This window comes from Herpailurus yagouaroundi, unplaced genomic scaffold, assembly GCF_014898765.1.
Source record: "Herpailurus yagouaroundi ecotype Mexico unplaced genomic scaffold, PumYag 308, whole genome shotgun sequence".
Classification (NCBI taxonomy): Eukaryota; Metazoa; Chordata; class Mammalia; order Carnivora; family Felidae; genus Herpailurus; species Herpailurus yagouaroundi.
Window position 1 is genome coordinate 5,676,043 of NW_024412525.1, and position 26,053 is coordinate 5,702,095.

The 26,053-nt window shown below is 46.5% G+C and overlaps 1 protein-coding gene and 1 long non-coding RNA gene across 3 annotated transcripts in view; one reads left to right on the top strand and one right to left on the bottom strand.

The window, feature by feature from the left end:
* LOC121021650 (uncharacterized) overlaps positions 1-12,462 on the top strand; it is a 42,389-nt gene extending 29,927 nt beyond the window's left edge. For both annotated transcript variants that reach the window (XR_005786628.1, XR_005786627.1), the window contains one exon: positions 12,022-12,462. This is a non-coding gene — a long non-coding RNA (uncharacterized LOC121021650). The remainder of the gene's footprint in view (positions 1-12,021) is intronic.
* DSTYK (dual serine/threonine and tyrosine protein kinase) overlaps positions 1-26,053 on the bottom strand; it is a 49,571-nt gene that overhangs the window by 14,741 nt on the left and 8,777 nt on the right. Inside the window, exons 2-5 of the mRNA XM_040462215.1 lie at positions 16,313-16,698; positions 4,617-5,286; positions 496-728; positions 9-92 (exon numbers count right to left, since the gene is read on the bottom strand). Of these exons, the coding sequence (XP_040318149.1) occupies positions 9-92; positions 496-728; positions 4,617-5,286; positions 16,313-16,698 (1,373 nt within the window). The remainder of the gene's footprint in view (positions 1-8; positions 93-495; positions 729-4,616; positions 5,287-16,312; positions 16,699-26,053) is intronic.

Consider the following 26,053-nt stretch of genomic DNA (forward strand, 5'->3'; position numbering starts at 1 on the left):
AGCCCCACCTGTTTGATTTGCTCCCACAGCATCCTTGTAACCGAGGACCCTGAGTGAAATGTAACTTCGACGTGATAGGCGGCATTTAAGATCTGGAAGAGAACACACAAACCAAAGTCAATACGCCCTGAGCAGAGGGGCTGATTAAAAAATGTGATAAATAGTATTTACTTAAGGCAGGGTCCAGTTTCAAGGTTCCCAAATATACCCATCGATACGAGTGCAGAGTCGACGCAGGTGCATCATCGGTTCTGCGGCTCTCTGGGCCTCTTTCCTTCCCTCTTCACCTTCTAGCTCATCACCTGAACTGCGACTGTGCAGCTCACAAGCCCCTCTGACAGGCAGTGCTCATGTGACGGAAAAGTTCAATATAATTCAAAGGGGATGGGCAGAGGGGTGAAAGGGTAACTCCGGGCTAACTTGAGGCTGGGTTTCTGTGTGGTGTCTGCTTTGTATGTCACCTGTGACACGGTATCTTGGCCATTCTGCAAGTACCTGTTTGAGATAATTACTGGTGATGTGAACTGAGACATCCTGGGACTTCTCCAGGCTCTGCAGGCACCGTTCCAGGGTGCCGACAAAGCTCTCGCGCAGGTAATCCACTGAGCTGATCAGCTTGTTCGCCACCGCCTGATTAAGCCGGGAGATGATGAGCTCCTGTATCTGTCGGATGCAGCATTTGATTTCTCTGGTGCCCACTGGCTCTCCGTTCTCAGGGACAATGACATCTATGGAGGCAGAGAAAGAAGCCAGTGGGCTGTGAGAGGAAGGGGCAGGCACTGAGAATAAGGGCCTCCCCCAACCAAAGCCGAGGAGCTACCAGCACGATGGCTGTAAAAGACACGGCTGGCTGACGAGCTCTGACCTTCAGTATGATCCGGGGCCATGCGATCCTCTACTACTTAGGCATCTAAGAATACTGAGAAAAAGCAACTGTGTCTAGAACGAGCCCATTGATTTTTGTCAGCTTTCGTGTCACCTTTATAGGAGGAGGATCATTTATTGAGTGCAGACCATTTGACAGGCACCATACTAAGTATTTTATATATGCAATCGAATTTAATCCTCACAATAACCTTGTCAGGTGGGTATTTTTTTTAATGTTTTATTTTTGAGAGGGCGTGAGAGGGGGAGGGACAGAGAGAGAGGGAGACAGATGATCAGAAGCGGGCCCTGCGCTGACAGCAGCGAGCCCCATGTGGGGCTAGAACTCAACAAACCGTGAGATCGTGACCTGAGCCGAAGTCGGGCACTCAGCTGCCTGAGCCTGCCAGGCGCCCCTGTCAGGTGAGTATTATTGGTCACATTTTACGGGTTGGGAGACAGTCTCAAAGAAAGGACAAAGGCGGCACCCGGAAGGGTACGGTACGGTTAGGAAGTAATACGGCTAGCATTTGAACCCAAAGCTCAGGGACTGCAAAGCCTTTGTAACCTTTCACACTGCCTAGTTCCTGGAAAAACCCGAGAGTCGGGGATTCAGCACTAATCAATTACTAGATAAATAAAAAGTAAAACTGGAACACTGTCACCATCCAGCTACCTCCCAGAATCAGAAATCTGTTTTGCCAGCCAGAGGACAGAACTTAAGAGAAGACAAGTTATCTGCAAAAACTCCACTCCTAAAAAGGCACTCTCATGTCTACTGTGGGAATTTAAATCGGTGCTACCTCTTTGGAGGAGATCCCATAGCATCTAACAAAAAAAACTGTTTTTAATCTATCAGAATTTTAAACTAACCAACAAATCAACAAAATCACCTACATTCCCTTTGACCTAACTATTCTATGTATGTAGGTATTACCTTTAAAAAAAAAAAGGCTTTTCTTTAATACAATTTTCAAATGTTTATTTATATTTGAGAGAGACAGGGAGAGACAGAGAGAGAGAGAGAGAGAGAGAGAGAGAGAGAGAGAGAACGAGTGGGAGAGGGGCAGAGAGACAGAGACAGAATCTGAAGCAGGCTCCAGGCTCCGAGCTGACAGCACACAGCTCGACGTGGGGATCAAACCCACGAACCGTGAGATCATGACCTGCGCCGAAGTCAGACGCTTAACTGACTGAGCCACCCAGGCACCCCAAAAGTCTTTTCTGAAGTGTGTATGCCATATAGCCAGCATACCTGCATTACCTTTATTTAAACAAAACAAAACAAAACAAAATGAAACAAAACAAAAAAACGGTACCAGAAATCTGGTTCCCCAGGCCAGCTGGTAGATCTTCTGGCCTCTTCTAAATTTACTTATTGCATCAAGGGTCTCCGGGAAGAACTTAGAACAAGGTTAAGTAGTAGCCATGCAAGTCTCGTCTAACACACAGCCGAGTACGGAAGTGGCTTCACAAATCCATCATGCAGTTAACAGAGCTAGACGTCTGATCTACACGCTCCCAGCTCCCCCTGCGTCTGTTGAACTAACCACCGCTTCCCAGGCACCAAACTGGGTGTACTTGGGACCTAATATACAGTCAAATGTTTCACGGTCTGCCCACCTTTACCAAGGGCTCTGTGCCACTGGCACTGATGTGCCAGCTTTGTTTCAGTGAGTCAGAAGCCTTCCTAGCATCTCCACTGCAAGTCCTCCCTACGGGGGAATTCACCAAAGACGTATCTTTGCTCATCTTTAGAAAGACCTGTAAGTGCTCGCTTTGGCAGCACATATACTAGAAAGACCTGGAAGAAATAAGGCACCTGTGTTTGCTAGAGTCAACTCTATGTCCTTTGTATAAGCGTGACAAGGCCGTATACCATCATTCGCACGCTCATTCGGGCTCTGAAGAGGTACCATCCACAGACTCTGTGTTATCTGCTGTAAGAGATATGAAAATGTTATCTAGAAGAGGCCTTGAAGGCTAGGTAGGATTTGGAAATTCACAAATAAAAGACATTTTGGGTTTAGGGCAGAGCAGGAGCAAAGAAAAAGTAAAGGAAGCATGTGGAGGACAGCAAGCAGTTGAGACCAACTGAAATAGAAATTACAGGAAGGTGCACATTGGGAAAGAGGAAGAGGAAAGTTGGTCAGACCTTGGAAGATCTTTAACATTAGGCTCATAAGTCTAAACTTAGTCTGTAGGAACAGGGAGCCGCGAAAGATGAACTGGAGAAAGGAGAGAAAGATGTCCGGGGGAGCAACAGGTAACAGTAGTTCAGGCAGACTAAAGAAGAGGCAGCAGAAAAGCAAAGGTAGATATGAAACAGGGACGAAGACTCGTCAGGACCCGGCGGCAGACCGGATGCAGGACGAAGGAAAGCAAAGAGCCGGAGACCAGGCTGAGCCTTGGGAGCGGGATATGAGGACGACGGTGGCGGCAGCAGCCAGAAACAGATTAAGAAGCAGGAAAGCATGGAAATTAACTCAGAAATAAGACTGTTAGATTCAAATTCTGCCCTTACTCTTCAGTAGCTATGTGACCTGGAGCAAATTACTTAACCTGCCTGAGCCTCAGTTCCCTCATCAAGAAGATGGCAATGTACAGAATCTGCAGGGAGACTGGAAAAAAAAAAAAAAAGAAAAGAAAAGAAAAAGAAAAAGAAAAGAAAGGAAAAGAAAAGAAAAAAAACTGATGCTAGCTCTCACATAAGAAATTCTGATTGGGGTGCCTGGATGGCTCAGGCAGTTAAGTGTCCGACTCTTGTCTCGACTCAGGTCATGATCCTGCACTTCATAGGTTCGAGCCTTGAGTCGGTCTCTGTGCTGACAGCACAGAGCCTCCCTGGATCCTCTCTCCCTCTCTCTCTCTGACCCTTCCCCTTTCACGTACGCTTGCTCTCTCAAAAATAAAGAAAGAAAGAAAAAGAAAAGAAAAGGAATTCTGATTAATAGGTCTGCAGTGCTCTGCGGTGGTATCGAACATTTATATTTTCAAAGAGCCTCCCAGCAGATTTGGATGTACAGCTGGGACTGAGAACCCAAAGGGTAACTTGCAAACTACTTCCCTTTAATGAACAGGTGGTAGGGCTCACGTTCCGGCAGGGATGTCCACAGACCAGTCAGTATACAAGGTCAGCCACACCTAAACATCAGCCCCAAAAGACCTGACCAATCACCGTGGCCCAATTTTCTTAACAGCCATCCATGAAGAATGGGGCTTCCAGAAAAGCTGAAAACAGGACTTTGGGAAATCCTCCTGAGCTGGGTTTCGGGAGCAGCCTGGAAAGAAAATGAGATCACGACACACACAGAAAGAACCAATAAGGAAGCATGGGCCATGCCGAAGGTTAAAGCCAAGGTTAAAGCATGACTTAGTAACATTCTTCTCCAGAAGAATTCTTCTCCACTAACATTCTTCTCCAGTTGGAGCTCTTCTCCAGCTCCATCAAGGTCAAGGGGATACAGACACAAACTGGAGATTAAACAGCACTATTAGGATGAACTTACCAGAAGCCGGACTGCCAGTCCTGGGAAGGAATGACAGCAGAATCTTCCAGGAAGGCCTCTGAGAACAAGGGAGGCCACTCTGGCTAAATGATTTAAGGTGGGCTCCTGCTAATGATGGTTGGGTAGATGAGATCCTCCTGAGTTTCCTTTGGCCCTCAGAATTAATTGGCTCAATTTCTGGTTAGCAAAGGGTTAAAGAATCCTCTGGTCCCAGTAGCCCACGCCCAGCTCTCTAGGACCTACCTTTAAATTCCATGTTGGCAGCATCATCCAGAAGTTCCTCCTTCATGGTGTTCAGCGTCTCGACAATCATGTCCTTCATTTCCTCCTGCTTTCGATTGGCAATATTCATCAACGATTCATACAACTCATTTTCCTTTTTTCGAGTATACTCCAGACGTTTGGGAGTAATCTGCAGGTCCCGCTGCATGTCAAAAGCCTGGTTAATAAAGATGTCAAGGGAGCGGCAGTGCACCAGATTCAGGGCCTTGGCCGCGTCCACCAGGCGAGTCTGTAGCACCTGGTGAGAAAACGTGCTCAAGTGTCTCAGTTTCTCACTTTGTTCCACCAACATGCTCTGAGCTTTAGTGTCTTGGCCAGGAGCCCCACAGTTACAGTGACTGCTGCTCAGATAGCCCAGGCCAATCAGCTGGTGATGGAGCGGTGACCTTTCGTTCTCCAGTCTTCTGGTAGAGGAGGCAATGATCTCCGAGCCCAGCTTCGGCACTTTGAAAAAGAATACGGGAAAGGAGAAATACTTTCGGATTTCCTGAAGCTCTCGCTCATCCCTCTCAGAGAGTTCATCTTTGTGGAGTGCATAGGTTATCACAGGCAAGAAATCGTTCACCAAGTCACCCAGAACATCCACTGCAGGCCGGAGGCCTTGGCACGGTGCTACCACAATGTCCACTTCCTAGAAGGGGAAGGGGGGGGGGTCATATCAGCACTTCAGGGTCAGAACAAATCCTTGCCTCCCCTGAGTCCCACACTGAGACCAAAGTCCAGATCTGTGATGGGCCAAAGGGACTTCGGTACGCCCCCATCATTTGTCCAACTCCTTCCTGGGTTACCGACACTCCCTGGTGCAGCCTGTGCAGACAGGCACTTGTCTAGAGAGAGAAAGCAGTCAGTAGAAAGGATGGCCGTCTCTTTAGCCACTTCAGAAGAAAGAATTTAGTTCCTGGCTTCCCTCGTTGTTTGGAAACACCCATAGATACCCTCCGATGAAGGAGTAACACAAATAATGGAAGGAGAAAGAAATGCTGTGGAAATTATCAGCTCAGGAGTGAGGCTGTCTGGAACTTTCCTCCCACTCCAGTCCTCGCTCATTGCACTTGCCCAACCTTTCAGAGCCAGCTAACTCCCAGACCAACTCCCAAGCAGGCTTCCAATCTGCCTGTGTACTCATGTCATGTCCTAGAGAGTCCTTCCTCGAACATAATCCCAAGCACTCTCTACTTCTCCTTTCCTTAATGTTCAACACATTTATACTTTATTTTTTGAAAACCCATTTTCCCTATTAGCCTGTCAACCCTTTGAGGGCAGGGACCATGTCCACCTTGTTCGCTATTATAACTCCAGTGCCTAACACATGGGCCTCCATATTGTTGAGTCAATCAAGCAGCAAACAAAAAACCGGGTTTGGCCAACATTGTTACTGTCCTATTCTAAAAGTTTGCAGGTATCTCAAAGTCTTAGCCACCTAGTCTTGGTAATACCTTCATTCTCATGATCACTTGGTACGACAAGACTAAAGTTTGCCTATCCAGTATGTAGCCTCTGCATTATTGGGAAGGCAATGGTCTTTACGGACAAGGTGGCCAATAACGGGGTGGGGCTTTCGGGAGAACTCTTTAGAGGGGGTTTGACCCTCCCAGGAAGCACGCTCTCTGGCCTCAGCCTTCTTGCCAGTGGCAAGATGACGTCAGCCCGCAGCCCTAAGGCAAACCTGAGGGTAGAAGCCAGCACTGAGGATGATGGAGCAAAAAGAAACAGGGGGCTTGGGTCCCTGGTGACCGCAGAGCCGCCACACCAGCCTAGCTTCAGACTTCTTTCACGAGGGAAAAAAAATTAACCTCTATCTTGTTTAAGCAAGCCCGTTTTTCAGATTGTCTGTTACATGTGATTGAACCCAATCATAACGGATATACCCAAGATCTTAAAGTGAGTTTCAAGCATGAGCTTTGGTTTAGAAACAAACGTCTACAGGTCCTTTCCTAGCCAACAGTTTTTGTTTTGTGTTCTACTTTTTTTTTTTAATTTATTTATATCGAGAGAAAGAGACAGAATGTGCACATATGTGCGTGCGTGCGTGCGTGCGAGTGGGGGAGGGACGAGGGGAGAGAGACTATCTCAAGCAGGCTCCAGTGTCAGCAGAGTCCAATTCGGGGTTCGAACTCATGACCCCTGAGATCATGACCTGAGTCGAAATCAAGAGTCAGACACTTAACCGACTGAGCCACCCAGGTGCCCCTGTGCTCTGCTTCTTTCCTGAGGATCCTGAGGCAGTTAAGAGCATGTATTTCCATCCACTGCACATGCTGCTTTTCTCTATCTTTGAAACTGTCTACTCTGCCCGGCATCCCAGACCTAAGGGTCAACCCGGAGACTCATGCCCATATCACCACTGCAGGCACACTAACTCTTGATGTCTTCAGGGATCTGCAGTTCCAAATCAATCCTCCACAGAATTCTAGCACATTTGACAGAGTTATAAAAGAAGTCAGCGCCAATCTGCTCATTTGTGCCCTTAACATTTGTCAGATGTTGCAAATTTCCTTTATTTGAAATGTAAAAGATATGCAGTTGTTTATTTTCTTTCAGATTGATATTCTGTTTTCATTCCTTACCTGACTGAGCAGCAGGCATTTTTGATGAAAAACATTTTTAAATAAAAACCTGGGACCTTTTAAGTAGGAAAGGACTAGAAAATGCCAGCCTATTGTCTCTTGTACTCTGTGTGTGTGTGTGTGTGTCTGTGTCTGTGTGTGTACGTGTGTGTATCTGTGTGTGAGAGAGAGAGAGAGAGAGAGAGAGAGAGAGAGAGAGAGAGAGAGAGAGGGATCTCCCATCTCCAGAAAAGCACAAGGTCTCATCTTCCCCAGTAAATAACTAGTAAGTTTAATTCACAGATGGGTCACATAACTGTTATTTGGCTGGCCGCTGTGAACTCCCTAAAGCTAGAAGTACTTTTAGCATCTCACCAATTATGATTTGAGCAAACACTAAAAATCCACCTACTTTCCATCCAAGCCTAGGCCAAAAAGAAATCTGCTGTTTCATCTATGCCTCGAAATGCAGGAAATGTCTTCTGGTTGGTAGACTAGTCTGACACTCATCCCACTGTTCCAAACAAACCCCCTTTCACTACCCTGAGTCACACTGCTACAGCATGAATCACTTCGTGAGGGCATATTCAAAGAGTGGGTAAGAACTTGTAAGGCTGAGAGCAGAAGACATAATTGCTTGAATGCCAGCATTATAATACATAATAATTTAATAATGACGAGAAGAGAATCCCAAGGAATGAAAAGTTATAATAAGGTAGAGAATTATAGGTGAATATGTTTTTTCAAATAAGTATTTTAAACTTGCAAACCTTTCTTAAACATATACATTTTTAAAGCTATAATCCAATCACACTTATTATAGGAATATTATGAGAAGAAAGCCTAAAGTAGGAGTTCTTTAGAAAGTCTTCTAAGCTTTCAGGAATAATTTTCTTTGCTTGCTTATTTCAAGGGTTTTCTTAAAATTCTAAGATCAATGTCTATTTAAAATGTCCATTTTGGGGGCGCCTGGGTGGCTCAGTCGGTTAAGCGTCCGACTTCAGCTCAGGTCACGATCTCACAGTCCGTGAGTTCGAGCCCCGCGTCAGGCTCTGGGCTGATGGCTCAGAGTCTGGAGCCTACTTCCGATTCTGTGTATCCCTCTCTCTCTGCCCCTCCCCCATTCATGCTCTGTCTCTCTCTGTCTCAAAAATAAATAAACGTTAAAAAAATTTAAAAAAATAAAATAAAATAAAATAAAATAAAATAAAATAAAATGTCCATTTTGGGGGTGCCTGGGTGGCTCACTCGGTTAAGTGTCTGACTTCAGCTCGGGTCATGATCTCACGGTTCGTGAGTTCAAGCCCTGTGTCGGACCCTGGGTTGACAGCTCGGAGCCTGGAGCCTGCTTTGGATTCTGTGTCTCCCTCTCTCTCTGACCCTCTCCTGCTCATGCTCTGTCTCTCTGTCTTTCTCTGTCTCTCAAAAATAAGAAACGTAAAGAAAATTTTTTTTAAATGTCCATTTTGTATATGCAAGAAAACCGAAAGCCGCGGAGTCCATCTGCACAACCAAAATCCTTCTTAGGAGAGTGCTTTGTGTGCTCAGAGGTGCAAATTCTTTTTTTTTTTTTTTTTTTTTTTTAACGGATTCTGGGCTTTCTAATGGTAGGTGCTGCCCGGTACGCTGGCACCTAGAAAGAAGGTGTCCGCTTCTAAATAGATGTTGTATGAAATGAAAATGGATAGAAACCAAGTACTGTGCTCCTGCTCCTCGATTCCCCAGTGAACAACCTCGTCCCGTTGGTCTCGCTGCGCCATCGTGGCTGCTAGAAGACAGGCAAAGAAGAGCTGCGGCCTGACGTCCTGGCAGAAGCACATACTAGTCTAGAACGTGCTATGTGATTCTGTGACACTTACGGTGAAGGGATGACTCATCCCTGACAGTTATAAACAAAAAGGGAAGCCAGCACTGTCTCCTGGAGACAGGGAGTGAAAAAAGTAATAATTAATACAGAGAGGAGGAACCAGACCTGTTCTGGGCCCTATTATGGCCACGTGAGAGGGAGGTCTGATCTCGGGCTGTTCCGTGGAAGCTGTCTTCCTTCCTAGCACCTCAATCAGTGCCTGGCGCTTCGTGAGCATCCAATAAACAAACGTGGAATGGATGGATGAACAAATGATGCCTTCACTACTCTTCAGTAATCATGTGTGAAATCTGCTGTCTTTCAACCCGTATCCCACACATTTATCTGCAATTGCTGTTTGCCTCTACTCTAAGAATAAAGCAGTGAGTAAGTGAGCATTTTGCTCCTAACTCGATCAGGGGAAAAGAATCTCAGGGAATCATAAGAGTATCCCATAATTCCCACTGTGAGTCACAGTGAATTCCTAAAGAGATTTCTCTTGTAGAACGCATTCTGCACAAATCTACAGAATCTGCAGAGGTTGGTATATTCACCATCAATTTTCTTGGCAACATTAAGAGAATGAACAGAAAGGAGGTTGCTACCCTGCAAACACCAGAAGTGACCTCTTGGGTTTTATCTTTGATGTAAAATGACATTATCTTAAATGCCAAGAAGAAATCGCTCAATCACTGAAGAAGCCTGACCACTTCCTAAGAACACTGGCTCTTACTGGGGAAGACTCCTTAATCTATGGTTCATGGCACATCACGGAAACTCAGTTCTGGCTGAGGACGAGTATATTAACTGATGGTTCAAACAGAAGACAGCCATAGACTCAGGTAGGTCGCAGATGTCTTTGCTTTCTCTACAGTTCTGACCTCAGGCTCACATCACACAGAAAAGAAGTACGCAACCGACGCGGCCTCGACCTCAGTCCCTGTCCCTGTGTTCTACCTACCTTTACCATCCGTTCTCCTCCCCCACCATTCTCACAGGACTGTTGAGAGATTTTTCCTGTTTGTTTTCACACAGGATGATTCCTCCTCATCTTTATACCGTTCCAAGAACGATCACTCTTACATGTCAATTACATATTAAGGAAAATACCTCTCTATCCTTGCTACATTATAGAAAATGCCTTGCTGAAGATATACTGAGTAGCCTCTGTGCAATCTGCCTTGCAGCTGTATTCAACAGTGATCCAAACATCCAGTACCATAGATACAGATAAAAGCAGGAATCTGGGGGCACCTGGGTGGCTCAGTCAGTCGAGCGCCTGACTCTTGTTTTTGGCTCAGGTCATGATCCCAGGGTTGTGGGACTGAGCCCCACATCAGGCTCTGTCCTGAGCTTGAAGCCTGCTTAAGACTCTCTCTCTCTCTCTGCCCCTCTCCCCTGCTCAGGCTTGCTCTCTCTCTCTCTCTCTAAAATAATAAACAAACAACAGGAATCTGAAGCTTTATTGTCTTGTCACTACATTCATCAAAGCAGAGAGACAAAGTAGTAGCAAGAGGAAGAGGGAAGAAGGAAGGGAAACCTTTAACTTCTAACTTTGTAACTTTACCTTTTGTATTATTTACCTTTTAACAATATCTTTCTCTTCTGTCATCACAGAAGTATTTCATAATGACGTATGAAGAGCTTTGTCTCTAACTAGAGCAGGATAATAACTGTAAGTAAGCTGGAACCAGAGTGACTTCGGTTGGACAAGAGGAAGGAGGGCCAACATGGCTGTCAGGGAAAGGACTGGTAACTGACGGGGAGGGAAATTCTCTTCTCGAGGACACTGATTAGGACACCCAGGGAGGAGGGGATGGACTGACGGTGTGCCAGACACTGTGCTAAGTGCCTGACACACACCCTCTCATTTAGGCCTCACACCAGTCCTCAAAGACACGGACTGTCACCCCCCACCCCTGCCTTGCCAACGAGGGAACCAGCACAGCCACACAGTTAACTGACAAAGCCAGCACGTAAATCCAGGTCCGACAGACTACAGAGAGCATGTTTAAGCAGTTACCGAAGGTCCACTGTGTGTCAGGAACCGTCTGGGCTGACGTTGGGGAAGTTCTGAAAGAAGGATAAGGGATGGACAAGGTGACTTTAGGGATCCTAACAATCCTAGTTCCCGGGTTAAAAAGTATATCCTACCAAGCAAAGGCTCTGCCATGAGACAATCCTCAGGGACTCAGCTGAGATGCCAAGGAAGGAAGTCAAAAAGAGCATTTTTAATAACCCCAACTGTCTGCTGACAGTACTTTCGGCCTCTGAGTCTCTGAAATCCCCACCCCAACCATCCTCGACTCAAAGTGAAACACGCAGAGCTCTTGGTGAAAACACAGAGGGAAGCCTCCGGGCCGAAGAAAGAGGTAGACAGGATCCTGGAAAACAGGTGAAAGAGGAAGATGAAGACTATAATCTCCGGCAGATTTTCTCCCTAAGAGCTAACCCTGGAAGGCCGCAAATGAAGCGCTGGTGGTGATCTGAGAAAACACAGCCTCAAGACTCAAGCCATTCTTTTTCCTTTTTCAAGAGCATGGAAAAAAACCCCAAAAAACACAAATAGCCAACCTGCCTCTAAACCACCCATACCCTTACCAGGTAAGTTAACCTGCAGTAGGTGTCTGTGGGTCTCTTGGCTGAGAGCCACACGTGTTGGATGGCTACGGCCCACTACATATGTCAGCGTGTGTAGGGGAAAGGCACGGGACAAGCTAAATAGGACGAGTACAGGCTCACAGTCTGGAAGGAGTTTATACTTTCGCATCTGCCTGAACCTCCGATACCCTTTATTAACATGACACTTTAGTTCTCCTTTCTCTTTGCCCCATAAAATCATGGTTTCCTTACTGTAATTCTCCCCCTCATACATAGTAACCCCAACTTTGGGTCTTTTGCCTTGGAATGGCCATTTTTTAACCTAATTCCACATACTATCTCCTAGTCCTAAAAGGTATCTTCTTGCCCTCAGGACCTTCACCCGGCTTTCTTTGTGACTTTATACCAATTCACTGCTAGTTTTCCATCTAAAGACATTCAGGAGAAGATATGGTGTCTAACCAAAGGGAAGCAACACACAACAAGTTGAGTCTTATAAGGCACCATCATAAACGCCAATGACTAGACAAAAATTTGAGAGAAGCTGATTTTCCAGCAACACTGTTTCGTAAATTTTGACGTTAAAATTTTGCTAGGAGCCTGGAGCCTGCTTCAGATTCCGTGTCTCTCTCTCTCTCTCTGTCCCTCCCCTGCTCACACACTCTCTCTCAAAAATAAATAAACATTAAAAAAAATTTTTTAATAGATTATGCCCATTGCTAGCTGCTGGCTGAGGGTTATAAAGAGAAAACTTTATGACTCCAACTGGTTAGAGTTAACAGTAGGGAGAAAAAAAAGTCTACTTGCAACTCATTAGAGCTTGCCTAGAAACATTAGTCTACGTCAGTTCCCTGAAAGATACCGTACCAGACATCACCCTGAGCCAATGGCCATGTCAGCGTGTGGCAGTCTGGCTGCCAGGTAACATGTACATTCATCCAAAGGGTGGGGACACAGAGGCCAGCAGAATAACTGTCAGTCTGTAAGTGCCATCGTAAGTGAAACGCCACAGCCAGGCTGCAGGAGTCCCGGCTCAGACTCAGAAAGTTGAATCATTTCAGCTCCTTTCTACTCCTTTTCTCATAGGTGTTCACAGGAAAAATACACACACACACTCCAGACTGAGGAAACTCTGAAGCAAACACCCATGTTCCACTGGACTTGTAAGAGAAGGTGGTAGTATACGTGCCAGAGAGGGGGGAAGGGTGGGGAAGGGGAGTCTGTACGTGGAGACAGATCCAGTGAGCGTGGTGAAGGGTGAAATATGTCGCCAACTGGAAAGGACTATGTTTTAACACTAAACGAGGTTACAGAAACTAACGGCTTGACTCTGTTCCTCTGCTGCTGAATTATGAACTGGGAATCTCAGGGGACCCAGAGCTACAAAGCTGGGAATACCAAACACTAAGGGGCCGTGTGGGTCAGCATATTCTGGAACAAACTAAAAACGGCTAATTTATGAGAGCTTTAAAGTACCATACTAGAAGAATGACCATTGTATACAAGGGGAGGGGGAAATTCTGCTTTGATAATTTGACAGTTGAAAATGAACATCTCATTTCCCCTAATTCAATCTTGGTTTCCTTGAGCTAAGTGTTTCCTTTCTTTATCACCCTCTGCAAACCAAATGGAAGGGCTGTTTAGAGCTAACTCACTGGTCCCAAAAATAACCGGAGCTAAACAAAAAAAAAAATCTTTTTCACTGGCACAAAAATCTTCAAGGTGGCTGTGAACTGCTCCCGGCAGCAAGCTCCCGGCACTGAGGCCCGTGAATTTAACGAAGACAGGAACCCGACCACAGCGGCGGAGCAGGCCGGAGCTCCACAAAGGCAACTGAGGCTTCTCTGAGGCACAGCATCAAGGGGTTCCAAACTTAGAACCGTTGGGGTCCGTTGCTATTTCTACATCAAAACCACTGGAGATGAAAGCAGATCCAGAGAAACACTGGCTAAGGAAGCCTCACAAACCACATGAAACAGAGCACAAGAGCCTAGAGAGTTCCTCAAGACTGGTGAAGAATATTCCTCAAGAAAGAAAATCCGTATTTCTGTCGTGCAGAGAGAGAAGCTGATTTGGTGGCTCAACTTCCCAACCAAGTGGCCTCCTCTGCCGGTACCTTAGTTGGGTTCTCAGCACACCTCGGGGGCGGGCAAGGGGGGCTCTTCTCAGGAAGATGAGTGCTCAGACGTGCACCTGGGGAACAGCTCTCACTTTCCTGTCCGGGGCTCGCTTGAAGTACTTCAATTCATGGCACAAAAGTAAATGAGCATTAAAAATTAAAGCCAATAAGATGAAGGGATCCAGAGAAATCAATCAAAGAACATGCCTCTCCCGCACATGGCTTTGCTCACATTCCCAGATTGTTTTTTAAAAGGCAAGAACAGGGGGGCGCCTGGGTGGCTCAGTCGGTTAAGCGTCCGACTTCAGCTCAGGTCATGATCTCAAGGGTTTGTGAGTTGAGCCCCACATCTGGCTTTGTGCTGACAGCTCAGAGCCTGGAACCTGCTTCGGATTCTGTGTCTCCCTCTCCCTCTGCCCCTCCCCTGCTCACTCTCTCTCTCTCTCTCTCAAAAATAAACATTAAAAAAATAAATAAAAATAAAAGACAAGAACAGGAAGAGAATCACGGCCCAGCCGACAGCAGTTACACCAGCCATCTAACGGTATTTTTTAAGCTGCAGGTCATAATGTAGCACCTCACAACATCAAGTTTAGTAGGTTTCTGTCATCATTTTTGCTAGATGAAATCAAATAGAGGAGAAGATAACAGTGTGTTTTGCAAAAACCAGAAGTATTCTTTCATGAAATTTTATGTCAATATGTATACGTGTATACATATATATATATATATATATATATACACACACACACACACACACATATATATATGTACTAGGTCTTGATATAAAATGTTATTTCTTTTTTTTATTTTTTTTTAATGTTTATTTATTTTAGAGACAGAGAGACAGAGCACAAGCTGGGGAGAGAGCTGGAGACAGAATCCGAAGCAGGCTGCAGGCTCTGATCTGTCAGCACAGAGCCAGATGCGGGGCTGGAACCCACGAACCACGAGATCATGACCTGAGCCGAAGTCGGACACCCAACTGACTGAACCACCCAGGCGCCCCTAAAATGTTATTTCTTATGGTGAATGAAATCCTTCACGTATATTTTAAGTAATGTCTACACTCAATGTGAGGCTCAAACTCACAACCCTAAGATCAAGAGTAGCATCCTCTATTGACTGAGCCAGCCAGGTGACCCCAGTGAATGAGATTCTAAGAAATTCTGAGAAAGTCTGAAAACCACTGAGCCACTGGCACCTGAAAGAACCAGACCAGGCCAGTATATCACAGAAAGACTGTGTACGGCTCAAGTATTCGTGAACCGTGAAGAAGGCTCGCGGGTCAACTGAGCAGCCTCGGTCAATAAACAAGGATTACCATCAGAGCTACCATCAGGGTCCTCCAAGAACCCTCTCGGCAACCCTGGAGCTAAGGAGCGCGAGCTCTCCGTGTGAAAACAGAGGAAAGCCGCTGCCGAAACTCAGCTCAGAGAAAACGCTGGCTTGTGCATGCAGCCCCTCTAGCATTTATCAAGATAAAAGAAATCTGGTCTCTGGAAGGAAATGAGATGACACTTTCTACTTCTGGAGTCTCAGAGGCCATAGTCACAACCAAAGGACTCATTCATTGACTAGAAGATCAGGCGTTTTAGAACAGGGGTAGGTAAGGAGGCTATGAGAAAGAAGCAGCAAATTTCCTAGTCCTGCTAGACTAGCCTTTCCTTTCCGGCACAGCTGACCAACGTGAAGAGACTCTCTGTTCTGAGCAGGTCTGCATTCTTTTAATCTTACCCACTCCTGACCCCTGACAGAATCACCTTTGCCGAGCCTCACTCGGTCTAATCAGTCAGCCCAGTCCTAGCAATAGGGTAGCAGAGGAAGCCAGCACAAGATCTGAGTCCTTCCTAAGTGGAGACAGGAATACCAGATAGTCAATATGATCTGTTGGAAGATGCTGCAAGAGGTGTAGCTCTCTCTCGGGAGTTCACTTCAAAAGAGAAGCAAAGATGTTCTTCAGATGACGGGATCTCCGTATCTCCTTACACTGAGCCAGACCTGCTCTCGGGTTCCCGAGTTCCTTAGAAAGCAGGAGACGTGGCCTGTCCCACTTAGTACATAATGGCCAGGTCTACGGGAAAACTCACAAGATTCTTCACTTGGCCTCGGCTCTAATAAGAGCGTTAATAATCTATTACCTTATCGTTCCTTTTAGAAAGGGATTCTAGCAACACCTTGCAGCTGAGAAATGAAAAAGGATTTCTAGCCCTGACCATGGTTATTCTGTGAAAGCCTGAGGTGCAAGTAGCCCATTCCTTCTGTGGCAGAAAAGGAGACAGGGAGGCAAGGAGATAAGTACATTGTGCAGCGGCTTGCAGCAGGGTAGCAGAGGCAGGGGTGGGCACTGCTGTGGCCTTGGCTTTCAACTTCCCAGGTTATGTGCTCTATTGGCTGATGCTCAGAGCCCAGACTATAGAGGGCCAAACTACTTTCTGAGAGAGCTCAACTACAGGAAAAGCCGGGGTGTGTGTGTGTGTGTGTGTGTGTGTGTGTGTGCGCGCGCGTGCGCGCGCGCGCAACTGAAGGAATACGAGACGGGTACCTGTAAGAGGGCATGGTGCATCGTCACCTCCAGTTCGGCTAAAACATGGGCAGCGTCCTCACCGTCCTCTTGGACCTCCAGGTCCTCCTCGGGGATGGTCTCCCAGTTGCCCTGGTGAGCAACCAGCGTGTGCACTAGTTCGTACTGGCCCGGGAGTGCCAGGCTGACCCGAGTCTGAGTCCCATAGGTGAAGTGGAGGCGCCGAAGCTTACAGTTCTCCTCGCTGCCCAGCCTGGAGGGAAGCACCCGCACCCCCAGCAGCAGGTTCAACAGCTGACACTTGACATTACAGTCCTGGCCGAGGATCAAGATGCAGGGCAGGCAGTCCACAATCTGCTGGAGGTACTTCTCTTCCTTAGCTGGAAAGGCAATGCAGCTCAGCTGGCCTGGTTGGGGAGGGGGAGGGGGAGAAGGAGAGTACAGAGAGACAGTGAGGAGGGGTAGACAGAGACTCGCACAGAGACCCAGTCAGGACGGCCGGGCCCTAGGGAAGAAGTATCTCAGAAGCCCTTGGTTGGACAAGACATCAGGAAAACATCTCAATCAGAACAGGCTCCTCAAATATCAAACAGAAGTCCCGTCCGTGGTTTGTCCCCAGAGCAGGTGTCTCTACCTAGAAAGGTGGCAGTGACCCGATCCCTTCCCCTTCCTTTTACATCCAGTGGAGGGTCAAGGAGTATACAAGGACTCAACCACAATCACAAGATCACTGACATGACAGAGCCAGAAAGGATTACACTAATCAGGATGGGAACCCAAGGAGAAACTGTACCTGAACATGTGAAAATGAAAACCTTTGTGACAGAAGACCAAACACTTGAACGTAAGGCCCTTTTAAATGTCTCCACCATCTGCAGTGTTAGCTTATCTTCCTCATTTATGACATATTTTATAACTAAATGTGTGAGAGAATCTTTACATATACATATATCGAAATACAATGTTATTCAAGTTTGCCAAAGCTCCAGAATCTTTTCCAGTTCATCTCTCTGATGGCGGGTGACGGCATCCCAGCTGCCAAGTCATATGTTCTCTTAAAACTTCGGGTGCTCAGTTAAGATCAATATCGCCTGACCAAATCACATTCCTTCGGTTTATGGATGGCGAGACTTCGGTTTATGTTCCTAAAGTATGAGAGACCTCTGTCTGGGAAAAGGAACCAGGAATTCATCGACCTGAAACAGTCAGATTCTGAATGCAATCATTCCCAACTCGGGTGCCGGTGCCCGCTCCTGCCTAGGATTCAGGCAGCCCCTGCGTTTGTGCAGAAAAGCCCGGACCCTGGGTTCTTAGGCTGTAAGAAGGCTGATCTCTGGGCAGCCACACACACCTTCACTGAAATGTTGTATGGTACCAGTTGAAAGGGATTCGCTTCAGTCATCTCACCATGAGCTGTTGAACCATCCAAGAGCTGTTTACTTTGTTCATGTAAGGGAGGTCTAATTTGTTTAAGAAGCACTTCTACTTCGGAATGTACCTGTCCCATTACAAATCCTCAAACCTCCTTCTCTTCCACAAATGGCACCACCAAAAGGTTTCAAGAAGTCTGCTTTTACCCAGACCCCTCTGTGCATCTCATTAGGCCCCTCCTTTCATGCCTGTCTCTAAGACCAGCACCTGCTGGACTGACTGTAAGTCCAGCCTGCACGTGTACATCAGCAACACGGGACTCCGAGACAGGGAAATCTACTCTCCTGGGAAAGAGCTGGGTTCCTTGGAAAAAGCAAGGAGTGGTGACAGAGTGCCTAATTGTGTGCAAGGTATTTACCAAGCACAAGAGTAACATACCAGCAAGGGGTCTAGTCTTTGACCCACAATCTAAAAGCAAGGGGAAGGGGTGCCTGGCTGGCTCAGTCGATAGAGCATGTGACTCTTGATCTTGGGGTTGTGAGTCTGAACCCCATGCTGGTGTAGAGATTACCTAAAAATAGAAAGGAAAGGAAAGGAGAAAGGGGAGAGGAAAGAGGGGAAAGGGGAGAAGAGAGGACAGAAGGGGAGAGGAGGAGAGAGGAGAGGAGGGGAGGGGAGGAGAGAGGAAGAGAGAGGAGGGAAAAGGAGGGGAGAGGAGAGGAGGGGAAGGGAGGGGAGAAGAGGGGAGAAGAGGGAAGAAGAGGGGGAGAGGAGGGGAGAGGAAGGGAGAGGAGGGGAGGGGAGAGGAAGGGAGAGGAGGGGAGGGGGCCTTGGTCAATTGTTTGTGTGACCACCCAGCAAGTAGCAATGGGCTAGTCCTGAGTCCCTTCCTATCTTGTTTTATCTAAACAACACTTATCATGGTCAATTCTAGTTATCTGTTTATAGTGATCATAAGCAGGAAGGGCCATATTCTTCTCTGTATCCTCAACACCCAGCACAGTGACTGACTCCTCGTTAAGTACTCTGGCTTATGCACTTGCTTGCTCGGTGTAAGAATCTATTTATTGTGGCAGAATTATCTTCAGAAAGCTGTAAGCAGCTCCAGCAAGTACTCAGAAAAGTCCAGTAGCATGGTGAATAGTTTAGGGGCAACTGTTATTCCTAAAAACCTTCATGTCAACATGGAGACTGGACCTGGACAACAGAATAAGGCCGACCCGTTCACCTCACAGAATTTAGCTCCAGTGGTGTCCGTCTGAGCCGTGAGAAGGATAGATTCGCCAGCTAGAGTCCCTCTCACCCACACTTTCTATCCCTTCCTCTTTCCCCAGTGCTGCTCGGATTCATAGATAGGTGTCCAGGTGAAAGTCCACACCGACAACCTTTGTAACTCCTACAACAAAAGTTGACACATAATAAAAAAAAATAAACCTAAATGAGCGTGGGGAGTGGATAAAACCAACCAAATGGCTGAACTAAAACCAACTCATCACTTTTCAGGACCAGAGGGAGAGATCACAAAACCTCGGAGACAAAGGGCCAACTATAGGAGAGCCAGTAAAACATTCTCCATCAGCCAAAACCACAGGAGACACACCCCGTTAATCATCTGACCCAAATTATCACCCTCCTCCCCAATCTCTGTAGTGACACAAACAGCCACCATAAATAAACCAGCTAGGGTCAAGCCACCATAGACCATTGCAGTGGGAGAGGGGGCTGGCGCTGAGCCCAGTTCTAATATGTGTTTCCAGGCACTCTGCTGGGATTCTCCGTGCAACTAGTGGACTGAAGAAAAATCTTCCATGTGGGTCTCGCCATCTGTTTTTCAACGCGTCACTATTCAAGCCCTTTGCTTCTGCTACTACTCTTTAGCTTTTTCATTGATCGCTGACACAGGTGTACCACATTTGAACAAGGGCACGGACAGAAACAAAGTCAACCCTGGATCATTTCACTCCCCGCCTCTCTCGGCAAAGGGCTCCGGAGGGAGGAGTGTATCCCAGGCTCCGCCGCTCGCTAGCTCGGTGACTTGGGCAATTCACTTGAGTTTCCTCGGCCTTGGATATCTCATCTGTGAACTCAAAGAGCTGCATGACATCATCTCCAACATCCTTTCCAGCTCCAAAAATTCCAGGGCGCCATCGGGTTTTCACGGGTCAAAGAAGACCCACTGAGGGGGATGGGTGGTTGGTCTGGTTGTTTTTATCTGTGAATTGAATCAGGCAAGCTCTCCCTGGACTAAGATAACTGCAGATCAAAAAGTTGACTAAACTAGCCAGGGGTTCTGAGGATCTATGGAGAGTGCATTTTTAGCAGCGAAGGAAGGAGGAAGAAAACCGGCTTCAGAGCGGGAACAGCTGTCTCACTGACACTTAAAGGACTTCTGAGTTAATCGGGTTCTCTTTTGTAATTAATATGACAGCATCTGCGCATGGGGCTCCCAGAAGGGACCAGCAGGACTTCTCAGCGGGAGCACGTTAACCCTGCCGAGGCTAGCTGCAGGCAAATTCGAATCAAATTGTCTTAAGTGCAAGCCAAGGCTCTTGCTTCTCTCGATGCCTCTTAAATACAGATCGTCTTGGTTAGGGCTCCTTCTAAACAAAGGTTTCCACCTGTAAGGAGGACGAGGAGAGGACCTACAGTAGCAACCCATTTGGTTTATTTGTTTGCGACAGTGAATGGGGAGCAAAATAGACCACCCCAAAATATGCCTCTCTGGCATTTATTTTAAGCCGGCTATTTAAAAATAAACAGCAGACACAGGTGAAGCTCTCTGAAAACTGAGTACAAGTCACCCTTGTGTAAGAAACATCTACATTTACAGCCGTAGGAGGGAAACCTCCGTTCGCAAGGGCGGCTCCCTCTCTGTACCAGGAAGACAGAGATGAGTCTACATCTCTAGAAACTCTTATCTTAATGCAGAACAAACGTTTACCCCGTTCACAGTGCTTCTCTCGGTGACCTCCCAGAACGGCCTCCCCGCCCCCAACGTCTTTGTAGCCGGAGATGATGTTTAGGGTGGTGGCGTGGGCCTTTTTGGAGAGTTTTTCCTTGCTCCCTCCCACGTACATGGGAGGTATACACGTTATACACGGTATACACGGGAGGTATACACGTTTAAGGTGTTTGTTCTTCTGTTTATGTGTCTTTTTATCTCAGGGGTGTCTCGGCCAAGAGCCCACGAGAGCAGAGGAAAAATTACTTTCCTCCCCCACAGTAACACTTACTAAGCCCTTTCTAAGTACATCTCTTTATTTACTTCATCATGTTTAATGCCCACAATTCTACCAGACAAGGACCATTATTATCCCCATTTATAGATGAGGAACCAGTAGCGTAAAAAACAAAACAGAGCCCACGTTTCTCCATTTATCTAAGCAGACAAGAGGTGGTACACAGGACGGTCCAGGAGCTGGACCTAGGTCTCAGGGGGTCAGCTCAACACCTGGTAACAGACAGTGACCGTGACGGATGGTGGAATATGCCATCCCCAAATGTGCCACTTTGACATAAGGGTGTTTTGAGCCCAAGGCATTTGACACATGGCACTATACGAAGGGCGCTCTGACCTCCCCTTTTTCTTCCTGAAAGCAGGAGATAAAACCCCCATCTGGAGGATGAACTCGCCATACCAGAAGGAAAGCAACGTTCTTATCACCAGAGACCTGGAGTCAAGGCCAAGAAAAATCAGTACAAATAAGCCTTGTTAGCCTAACCCTTATCTACCACTAACGGCTCTAGCCCGAGCTCCTCTGCCTTGTCACGTTTTCATAATTTACTTCTTTTTGTCCAATTCGGTCTATATATGCTCAGCTCTGTTTCTTTGGCCCTTCAGCTCTTGTGGGGACTCTCATGTACATGTAAAATGTAATAAAATGTGTGCGTTTTTCTCTTGTGTACCCATCAAACATCGGTTTAATTCCTAGGCCTGGCTGAAGACTCCAGAAAGAGGAGAAATTTTTCCTCCCCCACACCCACTACATTTTTCCCAATTTGGGGCCAAACACAATTTGGTGATTGCAGGACCCTGATTTAAAGAGGACTGACAGAGTCTCTCTGAAAACTGCCCCAAATCAGGAGGAATAAACAAAGCCCGTGGGGGAAAAACAATAGTAACAACGCAGTATTACCACTAGCTGGTACACGCTTTTAAAGAGAGTTGTTATTCTGCCGGAGGTCTCTAGAGCCCCTTTTCTAAAAGAAAAGGTAGGTGCTTTTCAGAAAAATTTGTCATGCTCCTCTTATCCATTTGGATTATTATCCTTTATGTTTCAGTTTTGGACTATGATAAAAAGGGAGAACTGGAGGGAAGAAATGCTAATGATCTTTTTACGTCTCCAGTGACCCATTAGGATAGACACTTTATTTGAATTGTTTTTGGAGTAATGGCAAGGGATCTAGGTCAATACTCGCTCCTTGCCTGTCTTCCATTCCCGTCACTAATATACACTCAAGAGGTTAGCGAAGGCCAGGGAAAGGGGCAGTCCATGGCCAAGGTAGGGAAGGCACTACATGGAGGAGGCGAAATGGACTCTACCTTCACCTTATATTATTGCACCTCACAATTGCAATAATATAATCGCCACCAAGGTTGAAATTGGCGGGGTTGGCGGGGCTTTAGAGTGAATTCAGGTCTCAATAGTTACTACTGCAACCCTTGCTCCTGGTACCCAAGGATCTCCCTCCGCTGGGTAAAGCGTTTTTACCTCACTTTCAGCATCGAACTTACAGTCCTCTCCAAAAGTGAATGACATACACGGGATTTTATGGGAGGATTTAATAACCTGCTGAGGCAATCAGTGGATCCAAATCTGCATTTCCACAAACAAGCAGTGAGGCGTTTTTATTTCTTAGGAACTGCGAGTGCCAATAGCAAAGGACAAATCCCAAGTTGAGAAATGAATGTTACACAGTTTTCCACTACCATAAATTCTAGTACAAGCGCCAAGGTATTGGGCTACAAAAATCCCAGGAGCGGAGAGAAAGAACTCTGTCATGACACATTCATTTATCATTCCCAAACAAGCTCTGACCTTCAGCTCAATTTAAAGGATTCTGAATTACAGAGGAGACATTAGGAACAGGAGAATTTAAGGAAAACGTACGCCTAGGTAGTCTGGTCTCAGAATCTTCAAGACCAAACGGTACAAGTACATTGAGGCTGGAGAAAATGGTTTTTGGAGATTAGAGATTGAAACGTTCTCGAGGAGCCAAAGCTCTTGTTGAAAGCTGAAAAGTCAGGCTGGCAGAAACGTCAGTAAGTTATCCTACCTAGAGACCACGTTGAGGTCTCTCTGACAAGATTTTGTCTTTTTTTTTTTTTTTCATGTTTGTTTATTTTTGAGTACGTGACCAGGGGAGGGGCATAGAGAGGTGGAGACGGCATCCAAAGCAGGCTCCAGGCTCCAACCTGTCAGCAGAGAGCCGGATGTGGGTCTTGAGCTCATGAGCCATGAGATCATGACCTGAGCCAAAGTCGGACAGTTAACTGACTGAGCCACCCAGGTGTCACTCTAACCATTTTTAAGAAGTAGATTGTCCTGGCACCTGGGAAGAGGGAGATGGCATCCCCCCAGAAGCTTATATTCCCTGGGAGCTGTGAAATGAAGAGCCCACACTTAGCAGCCTGCTGACAAGTTTCCCTCTGGGCAAAACTGCTCCTGAGGCTGTCACCCTGTGGAGGGAAGGGACAGGCAGCAGGCAGCTAAAGCTGTAATTTATGGGATACAGAGATGGAAGCAGTTCCTCCAAGGAGGCCAACCCCAAGCTTCACAGAGGGCTTAGCTTCTGTCATTTGGGAGCCAGCCTCCCACACCTAGTAATCATCAAGAATGAGTCCATAGTGGGAATGAGTCAAAAGGACACAGGAACCAGCTCAAAGGTGGGGGGGGGGGGGCGGGCGCGGGGTTCACTGACCAAATCAGGGTCAATTAGGCATAAAAATCTCTTAAATGATATGAGATCATAATCTATTGAAAAAAAATTCCCAAGTCCAAGTCCACACTAATATAAACAGCTAAGCAAAAAAAGAAAAGGAAAACTCTCCCTTACTACAAGAATACCAACTACAAAATACAGAAGGGGTGATGGCCAGAAGGGATGATGGCTGCGAAAACCACACACACACACACACACACACACACACACACACACACACACCCCAGCACCGAGGCAGGAGGGAGCTGTCAGTGCATGCTGAGGTCCGGTGGAGGGAGGTGTTTTCAGAAACAAGATTCTCAGCGAAATCTTAGAATACCTCCCGCAAAAGACTAACCAACTGCAAAGGGGAAAGAAAAATGGAGACTTTAAGGTGGAAAGACCCAGAGGACACCAACGTGACCAGTGACCAAGCTTAACATCTCCAGATATGGGGGGCTGACATCAGGTACCCCTGATGCAATGCACATTCCATCGTTTCCACGCCCCGTCCTGCTAAAAGCTCAGGACCAGAGTCTAGTCACGAGGACAAAACAGATCCTGGTTGAGGGTCATCCTATAGAATATAAAACCTACTCTTTAAACCTGTCGAAGACATAAATGCCAAGGAAAGGTCGAGGAACTGTTCCACGTTGAGGGAGTCTCAAGGGACATGACAACTAATGCAATACGTGTTCCCGGATAGGATCCTGAATCGGAAACAAAAAGCGCGGTTCTTGGGACAGTTGGCAAACCGCGGGTGAGGTCTGAGCGCTGGATGGTAGCACTGAGTCAGTTAACTTCCTGACTTGAGGAGTTACACGCTAAGCACGTCCTTGGCTGGGAGAACGGCACACTGGAGTGTTAGAGGAGAGAAAACAACCTGTCTACAGTTTGCTTTCAAAAGGTTCAGACAAAGAGTAGATACAATAGAGAAAGAGAGTGAGGGAGAAAGAGAACATGAGCAAACACAAAAGCAATACTTTAACAACTGGGGAATCTGCACAAAGTGGGTACAAGAAGCTCTTTGTACTGTTCCGGCAACATTTATGTAAATTTAAAATTATTTCAAAGTAATTTTGTTTAAATGGGCCAGAAGGATACCTAGCGAACTGTATCCAGCTCTGGATCTCACAGGAAGGAGATGGAGAGACAGAATTTTACCAGAAAAACAACAACAACAACAACAGCAGCAACAACAACAACCACCCAATAGGCAACACACACACACACACACACACACACACACACACACATCAAATACAGTAATAACAGAATTGAAGCAGTAACAGCTTTTTCACTATCCCTTACTTTTGCCCTGCGTCAGGGGAGTTCAAGGCATTAATCTAAGTAAGCCGTGCAGGATCAGATTTAGAACCCAAATCCTCAAGACTAAGCAGTACCGACAAAGACGCTCCAGGATAGGACACACCTCCGAAAGTTACAGGTAACCGTCCAGTTCACTGAACAAGAGCCGCACAAAGAGGCATGACCTTGCACTGTCTGCAGGGGTCCCTTCTGATTGCTCGGCAGTAGGGACCACCTCTCCACCTCTTCTGGAGTACAGGTGTCCTTCTTCTGTAACCACTTGTGTCCCACAGTTACAAACTCTCTTCCAAGTTGGAGCGACAGAACCACTCCATTTCTGCCCACGGAACGAGAGGCAGCCGAGCAGGCCAGTTTCTCAATCAGGAGAGACTGAGATCCCCCAGTGGGGTGTTGTATGCTGAAAGAATAAGAATGTCTTCTCTCCTCCTGGCCGGTCTCCCTCCCCACACATTCCTCCTCACCCCTGCATATCTCCAAAATATTAAAAGTTAAGGCTAGGGTATGCTGTACAGAATTTTTTTTTTTTTTTTTTTTAATTTTTGAGACAGAGAGAGACAGAGCATGAACGGGGGAGGGTCAGAGAGAGGGAGACACAGAATCTGAAGCAGGCTCCAGGCTCTGAGCTGTCAGCACAGAGCCCGACGCGGGGCTTGAACTCACTGACCGTGAGATCATGACCTGAGCCAAAGTCGGCCGCTTAGCCCACTGAGCCACCCAGGCGCCCCCAGAATATTCTTTAAAAAATCAACTCCATATTGGTTCAGATACTGTCCCTCTAATTTAAATGAAGAGTGAGCTTTTATTCAAATTAGTCTTGAATCCAGCTGCATTTACGACAGGGCCTTAGTCTTTGTTCTGGAAAGTTTGGCTTGATTTAAAAAAAAAAAAAAACCCTGGGAAATGTAATTCTCTCCCCATATATAGAATGGAAAGGGTAAAAAACACTAAGCTATAAAATATGTCCAGCATAAATAAGGCACTAAGGTTCTTAATCTGATGAAGCTGAAGTTGGACTGTTTTGTTCTTTTTCTTTACATTTGAATAAAGAAAAGGGATAAAAGCACCTTTAAAAAAGAAGTGAGGGGCACCTGGGTGGCTCAGTCAGTTGAGCGTCCAACTTTGGCTCGGGTCATGATCTCA